We start from the raw sequence: 8,089 nt of genomic DNA, 5'->3' as shown, positions 1-8,089 counted from the left end.
GTGTATATATATATATATATATATATATAATCTCACAGCAATAAATTCCAATTCATACAGTATTCCCCAAATTCTTATGGCTTGAGATTGAGATTTTTTTTTTCCTTCCGTTATTCATTAACTACCTTTAAATTCCAGTGCTATGTAACTACAATTCACCATTTAGTCCTCATCTACAAGCAGGCATGAACATGGGTACAAATACCCCTATTCCAAAATTCTAACTAAATACTGTAGAGGGAACCAGTATCTAGACCTGGTTGATTTTTAGATAAATTTGCTAAACCAGGAGATTCAGATCCCTCTGATTCAGGTGCATTAATTTGTTTTACCATTTTATTTTTTATTTATTTATTTTTTTAACTTTTGTAATCAAAAAAAAAAAAAGTATAACAGAGTAGGACCTAGTTGATTGAAGGTGCTCTTTTTAAATGGCTCTGAAAAAACAGATGGGAGAAGTGTTGTGCTTCTAAGTGGGGTGGGCTCTGCCTCTGCCTGCCTCACTTGCGCTGCACTGTGGTGAAAGCAGGCATTTGAATAGGCTGGATGGGCTGAAAGGCTGCTGGTTTCTTCCGTACATCAGGAGACAGGGTTTTGACGGAGGGAAGTAGCTGATTTCTTTTTATAATCTGCAGAGCCAGCTGTGTGTTTCCTGAAGAACAACAAAGAATGTTAGGGTATCCATTCACTTTCAGTTGTTCTCCATTTGAATTGCAGAGCAACTCATCTCATTGAATGATAACACTATGTAACATAATTTTTGTTCCTGGGTAGTAAGTGTTATTTCCTAATTGCTTATGCCTCAAAAGTATAGAAAATGGCTATTACTCCCCACAAACTTTGCTTTTGTGACCAGGACAGTGATATTTCAAAATATCACTATTTCCTATGGGAAAACGGGCAAATGTGTGTCTTTTCATTCACATAAAGTCAGAAAAAAACAACATATGAATCCATATTAACATGTATTTATACTAAAGCAATACAAAAATGACTACAAAAGATTTAGAAGTGAGTATTTTTTCGGGATTTACGATTATACTGTATTTATCATTAGAAATAGTGATATTTTGAAATATCACTGTCCTGGTCACAAAAGCAAAGTTTGTGGGGAATAATAGCCATTTTCTATACTTCTGAGGCATAAGCAATTAGGAAATAACACTTACTACCCAGGAACAAAAAAAAAAAAAAAAAAAAAAAAATTGTTACACGGTGTAATCACTGTATGAGAACTGCAGCACAGCTGCTTTTTTTTCTCTATCCCAAATGCAAAGTGTCAACCATCCTCCCTTAATTCTAGCTTTGAAGAGCTGCCCTCTCCAGGGAAAAAGACGCACTAAAGCTACCACCTTTAATAAATCAAGACTCTAACTGAGGTCCTTTTGTGCTGTGGACAATGGTTCAATAATGTATGTTCAGAAAATGCAAAGCTCATTAAAATGGTGACCAAAGGTCCGTTGAAAGAGATAATTTTCTTTTAATTTTATTTCTATGCAATTTCAACAGTTTTTCTTATTTTTTAAAATACCATTTTGATTGCTTAGAACATTCCTACTACCTTGGGTATACATCAATTATGTGTTAATAAATGCTTAATGTTTTTAAAATACCAACAAAAAAATAAATAAAAATCGAAAATTTAAAAAGGGAATTCCCCAACACAGTGATTTACCATTCTGTAGTTCAAGGTAAACTGCCAGCAGAATCGCCTCGGGTGGAATCTCTTTCGTCTGAACCATCGAAGCAGCCTGTTTCATAACACACAAATAAAACTGATTTAAATTCCTTACAAAATCATTTAAAACTGTCTTCAATAAAATTACAAATCAGGAATGACCTTGTATTCTTAGTTAACTGAATAATGCTAAACCAACCAACCACTCTCAGGCAGTACAAGGACCCCTTAGAATACAGATAAATCACAACATATTAAATACTGCAGAGAAAGTGAGTGATAGAACAGCACTTATTCTATTAGATGTACTATGGCTTCTGTTTTAGATTACCTAAAGTTTAGTTATATTATAGGTTGATGGTGCACAGCTTAAAAGCTTTACCATTTTCAAAAGTGTCATGTTAAACACAGTAATAAAACACGTAAATTATGTGAAAGTATTATTTTTTTAACTGATCTCTTTCACCTGAAGAAGAGACCTTTGAGGTCTTGAAAGCTTCTGATTAAGTTTTGTATAGTTAGTCCAATAAAAGGTATCACATCTGACAATGAAAAAGTGATAAATTGTCACATCTAAATTCCAGAGCAACTCATTCTTATATTATGCTCCATATTATGTAATTTATATTAATACCAGTAGCTCTACAAGGTAGAGGTCTTCACAGGTCCAGATAGACACAAGGACCTGAGACCCGAACAGGTTTCTGGTATAAAATGGTTATGCAACACGTGTTTGGGTTTTAGTGTTTTGCACACTGACTAATTTCGCATAATACATTAAATTTTGGGTTTTATCGATTCCACAGTTGGTCCACGTTGACTTGAATTTCGACGGGGGCTGTGTTCTTAAAGCCCATGTCTACCAATGCACATGTGAACCTACCAAATCAAAAAACACATTGGCTAAAGGCACAAAAGAATGCACGCTCGTCGTCTGTGTCACAGAGACGGCCGAAGTGGGCGGCGTCAGAACCAGGAAAGGTAATGCAATACACACAACACAGGACGGATGAAATGAAATGATGAAGACGCCTGTTGGCGCCGGTTTATTACAAAATAAAAGGTTTAACAAACACGAAAAACACAGGACACGGCACTCTACGCCAAAATAAATAGACAAACAAAAACAGACTAAACTTAACAAAACGGTGCACGGACAGACACTGACAAACACGGTGAGCGGATACTTTCTCCTCTTATTACTGCTACTGCTACTGCTTATTTCCTCCGTCTCCAATCCCGTTCTCCGCTCACCGAACACCCAACCACCAGTATGTGACAACGTGCATCTATATATACTATTGTGCTGGGATTCAATTACCAATTAATTATTCACTTGAATCCCAGCACGTGAATTAATAAAGTGCAATTCCCCGTGCTCACATATTATTACATTTTACTTGCACGTGAAGTGCTGTGCAATCCTCGTGCCTAAATACAAATATACATTTTAAACACTCGTGTTACACAGACCCGTTTATATCCCGTGTACCAATGACTATACACCAACATTAAACACACCACACGCAACACATAACAGATAATATACACAGGGGCGGGCACTTTGTTACATATACCCCCTCCTGTGCAAAGCACACATGGCCTCAATGGCCACCTCCCCCCTTAAAAGCCCAAAAGTCCCGCCCAAAGTCCTTGGCCAGGACCAGAGGCTTCCAGGGGCCCACAGGTCGTAATGCTGTCAGCAGGGTAGCATTCTCCTGCCAGGGTAGTCCTAGCAGCGGAAAGGCTGCTTGGGGTGTGGTCTCCTGACCTTCCCCCTCCTTCGGCGCCGGCAGCTCCCCTTGGTGGGGCTTCAACCACCGTTCTTCCTGCAGGGAAGAAACTGCAGAGGGAGCAGGTCTCCGGACCTCCCCCACGATCTCCGGCGGAGAAACTGCTGCTGGGGTTGGCGGTCTCCAGACCTCCTCCCCCTCCTCCGGCAGCGAAACTGCTGCTGGGGTTGGCGGTCTCCAGACCTCCTCCCCCTTCTCCGGCAGCGAAACTGCTGCTGGGGTTGGCGGTCTCCAGACCTCCTCCCCCTTCTCCGGCAGCGAAACTGCTGCTGGGGTTGGCGGTCTCCAGACCTCCTCCCCCTCCTCCGGCAGCGAAACTGCTGCTGGGGTTGGCGGTCTCCAGACCTCCTCCCCCTTCTTCGTGGCCGGCAGCTCCCCTTCGTGGGGTTCCGGCCACAGTACTTCCGGCTGTGATGCGGAGCGGCGGGCAACCCCAGGCGATGCAGAGCGGCGGGCAACCCCAGGCGATGCAGAGCGGCGGGCAACCCCAGGCGATGCAGAGCGGCGGGCAACCCCAGGCGATGCAGAGCGGCGGGCAACCCCAGGCGATGCAGAGCGGCGGGCAACCCCAGGCGATGCAGAGCGGCTGGCAACCTTGGGCGAAGCGAGCGGCGGGCAGTCCCCTGGGCGATGCGAGTGTTGGCATCCTTGGGCGAAGCGAGGCTGGCATCCTTGGGCGAAGCGAGGCTGGCATCCCTGGGCAAGCGAGGCTGGCATCCTTGGGCGAAGCGAGGCTGGCATCCTTGGGCGAGGGAGAGGGCTGGCATCCTTGGGCGAAGCAGAGGAAGCTCCAGCTCCTCTCCTCGTGATGGTGGGCGAAGTGATACCAGCAGGCATTCACTCCTCTGCTGGTGGGGGAAGTGATACCAGCAGGCTCACCCTCTGCTGGTGGGGGGTTGATACCAGCGTGCTTCCCTCCTCTGCCTGGTGGCTGCTGAGGACCGCCAGCAGGCATTCACCCTTCTGCTGCAGGGGAGGCAGGCTCCTCTCCCCTGGTGGCCAGACCCAGAGGCATTCACCCTCTGCTGGTGGACAGAGGGACCCAGCAGGCATTCACCCTCTGCTGGTGGACAGGGACCCAGCAGGCATTCACCCTCTGCTGGTGGGGGAAGTGATACCAGCAGGCATTCACCCTCTGCTGGTGGGGGAAGTGATACCAGCAGGCATTCACCCTCTGCTGGTGGGCAGGGACCCAGCAGGCATTCACCCTCTGCTGGTGGACAGGGACCCAGCAGGCATTCACCCTCTGCTGGTGGGGGAAGTGATACCAGCAGGCATTCACCCTCTGCTGGTGGAAAGGGACCCAGCAGGCATTCACCCTCTGCTGGTGGACAGGGACCCAGCAGGCATTCACCCTCTGCTGGTGGACAGGGAGGCAGAGGCAGCTCCTGCTGCTCTCCCCCTGCCGGTGGAGGTGGCAGGCAGAGGCAGCTCCTGCTGCTCTCCTCCTGCCGGTGGAGGTGGCGGAGGCAGAGGCAGCTCCTGCTGCTCTCCCCCTGCCGGTGGAGGTGGCGGAGGCAGAGGCAGCTCCTGCTGCTCTCCTCCTGCCGGTGGAGGTGGCGGAGGCAGAGGCAGCTCCTGCTGCTCTCCCCCTGCCGGTGGAGGTGGCGGAGGCAGAGGCAGCTCCTGCTGCTCTCCCCCTGCCGGTGGAGGTGGCGGAGGCAGAGGCAGCTCCTGCTGCTCTCCCCCTGCCGGTGGAGGTGGCGGAGGCAGAGGCAGCTCCTGCTGCTCTCCTCCTGCCGGTGGAGGTGGCGGAGGCAGAGGCAGCTCCTGCTGCTCTCCCCCTGCCGGTGGAGGTGGCGGAGGCAGAGGCAGCTCCTGCTGCTCTGCTCCTGCCGGTGGAGGTGGCGGAGGCAGAGGCAGCTCCTGCTGCTCTGCCCCTGCCGGTGGAGGTGGCGGAGGCAGAGGCAGCTCCTGCTGCTCTCCCCCTGCCGGTGGAGGTGGCGGAGGCAGAGGCAGCTCCTGCTGCTCTCCCCCTGCCGGTGGAGGTGGCGGAGGCAGAGGCAGCTCCTGCTGCTCTGCTCCTGCCGGTGGAGGTGGCGGAGGCAGAGGCAGCTCCTGCTGCTCTGCTCCTGCCGGTGGAGGTGGCGGAGGCAGAGGCAGCTCCTGCTGCTCTGCGCCTGCCGGTGGAGGTGGCGGAGGCAGAGGCAGCTCCTGCTGCTCTGCTCCTGCCCATGGAGGTAGGAGCGGCGTGTAGTCTCCTGGTGGTGGAGGTGGGAGCGGTGTGTAGTCTCCCCTTGATACAGGGGACTGGTGCGGCTCTCCCTCACTTGCAGGGGACTGGTGCGGCTCTTCCTCCCTTGCAGGAGACTGGTGCGGCTGTGGAGACAGCGGTGGGACCTCTGCCTTCCTCTTCCCCTTTCCCCTTCTCTGCCACCTCCTCACCTTCCTCTCCTGCGGCAGTTCCTCCTCTCCTTCCTGGTAGGGGCAGCGCACCACCGGGTGCCCAAACTCCCCACAGGCAAGGCACCAGCCCTGGTCCTCCAGACCACCGAGGAACTCCTCCAGGTCCTGGCAGCCATCTCTCCAGTCCCAGCCTTCCATGTTTTTTTTTTTTTTTTTTTTTTTTTTTTTTTTTTGTTTTTTTTTTTTTTTTTTTTTTTTTTTTTTTTTTTTTTTTTTGACAAAACAACTCTCCTGGTCTGACGCTTGGAGGCGCTGTTATCCCACGCAGGACACCACGTGTCACAGAGACGGCCGAAGTGGGCGGCGTCAGAACCAGGAAAGGTAATGAAATACACAAAACACAGGACGGATGAAATGAAGTGATGAAGACGCCTGTTGGCGCCGGTTTAATACAAAATAAAAGGTTTACACAAACACGAAAAACACAGGACACGGCACTCTACGCCAAAATAAATAGACAAACAAAAACAGACTAAACTTAACAAAACGGTGCACGGACAGACACTGACAAACACGGTGAGCGGATACTTTCTCCTCTTATTATTACTACTACTGCTTATTTCCTCCGTCTCCAATCCCGTTCTCCGCTCACCGAACACCCAACCCCCAGTATGTGACAACGTGCATCTATATATACTATTGTGCTGGGATTCAATTACCAATTAATTATTCACTTGAATCCCAGCACGTGAATTAATAAAGTGCAATTCCCCGTGCTCACATATTACTACATTTTACTTGCACGTGAAGTGCTGTGCAATCCTCGTGCCTAAATACAAATATACATTTTTAAACACTCGTGTTACACAGACCCGTTTATATCCCGTGTACCAATGTCTATACACCAACATTTAAACACACCACACGCAACACATAACAGATAATATACACAGGGGCGGGCACTTTGTTACATATACCCCCTCCTGTGCAAAGCACACATGGCCTCAATGGCCACCTCCCCCCTTAAAAGCCCAAAAGTCCCGCCCAAAGTCCTTGGCCAGGACCAGAGGCTTCCAGGGGCCCACAGGTCGTAATGCTGTCAGCAGGGTAGCATTCTCCTGCCAGGGTAGTCCTAGCAGCGGAAAGGCTGCTTGGGGTGTGGTCTCCTGACCTTCCCCCTCCTTCGGCGCCGGCAGCTCCCCTTGGTGGGGCTTCAACCACCGTTCTTCCTGCAGGGAAGAAACTGCAGAGGGAGCAGGTCTCCGGACCCACGATCTCCGGCACGAAACTGCTGCCGGTCTCCAGACCTCCTCCCCCTTCTCCGGCAGCGAAACTGCTGCTGGGGTTGGCGGTCTCCAGACCTCCTCCCCCTCCTCCGGCAGCGAAACTGCTGCTGGGGTTGGCGGTCTCCAGACCTCCTCCCCCTCTGCTGCTGGGGTTGGCGGCAGACCTCCTCCCCCTCCTCCGGCAGCGAAACTGCTGCTGGGGTTGGCGGTCTCCAGACCTCCTCCCCCTCCTCCGGCAGCGAAACTGCTGCTGGGGTTGGCGGTCTCCAGACCTCCTCCCCCTTCTTCGTGGCCGGCAGCTCCCCTTCGTGGGGTTCCGGCCACAGTACTTCCGGCTGTGATGCGGAGCGGCGGGCAACCCCAGGCGATGCAGAGCGGCGGGCAACCCCAGGCGATGCAGAGCGGCGGGCAACCCCAGGCGATGCAGAGCGGCGGGCAACCCCAGGCGATGCAGAGCGGCGGGCAACCCCAGGCGATGCAGAGCGGCGGCGGCTGCAAACCCCAAGCGATGGCGGGCCGGGCAAACCCCAGGCGATGCAGAGGTCGGGCATGCAGGGATGCAGAGCGGCTGGTCAACCACCCTGCGATGCAGAGCGGCGGCAACCCCAGGCGATGCAGAGCGGCGGGCAACCCCAGGCGGCGATGCAGAGGCATCCTTGGGCGAAGCGAGGCTGGCATCCTTGGGCGAAGCGAGGCTGGCATCCTTGGGCGAAGCGAGGCTGGCATCCTTGGGCGAAGCGAGGCTGGCAGGCGAGGCTGGCAGTCAGGACAAGCTGGGGTGCGGGTGTTGGCCCTCTTTTCGGCCACTGCAGCCGGGAGGTTCTTCCCCGTGCTTCCCTCAGCAGCCTATGCAAGGGCTGCTGAGGACCGCCAGCATCTAGTCCTGGCCCTTGTGGTGCAGGGAGAGGCAGCTCCTGCTCCTCTCCCCCTGATGGAGGTGGAGGCAGAGGAAGCTCCAGCTCCTCTCCTCGTGATGGTGGGGGAAG

The 8,089-nt window shown here is 51.8% G+C and overlaps 1 protein-coding gene across 2 annotated transcripts in view; it reads right to left on the bottom strand.

The window, feature by feature from the left end:
• The window catches only part of cnot10 (CCR4-NOT transcription complex, subunit 10), a 47,272-nt gene continuing 39,183 nt past the window's right edge, over positions 1 to 8,089 (bottom strand). For both annotated transcript variants that reach the window (XM_041245116.1, XM_041245117.1), the window contains exons 18-19: positions 1,676 to 1,751; positions 1 to 652 (exon numbers count right to left, since the gene is read on the bottom strand). In XM_041245116.1, the coding sequence (XP_041101050.1) occupies positions 501 to 652; positions 1,676 to 1,751 (228 nt within the window). In that variant the 3' untranslated portion in view covers positions 1 to 500. The remainder of the gene's footprint in view (positions 653 to 1,675; positions 1,752 to 8,089) is intronic.

This window comes from Polyodon spathula, chromosome 3 (assembly GCF_017654505.1).
Source record: "Polyodon spathula isolate WHYD16114869_AA chromosome 3, ASM1765450v1, whole genome shotgun sequence".
In the NCBI taxonomy this organism is placed as follows: domain Eukaryota; kingdom Metazoa; phylum Chordata; class Actinopteri; order Acipenseriformes; family Polyodontidae; genus Polyodon; species Polyodon spathula.
The sequence above is the reverse complement of the archived record's forward strand: the minus strand, read 5'-3'. Positions and strand labels throughout refer to the sequence as shown.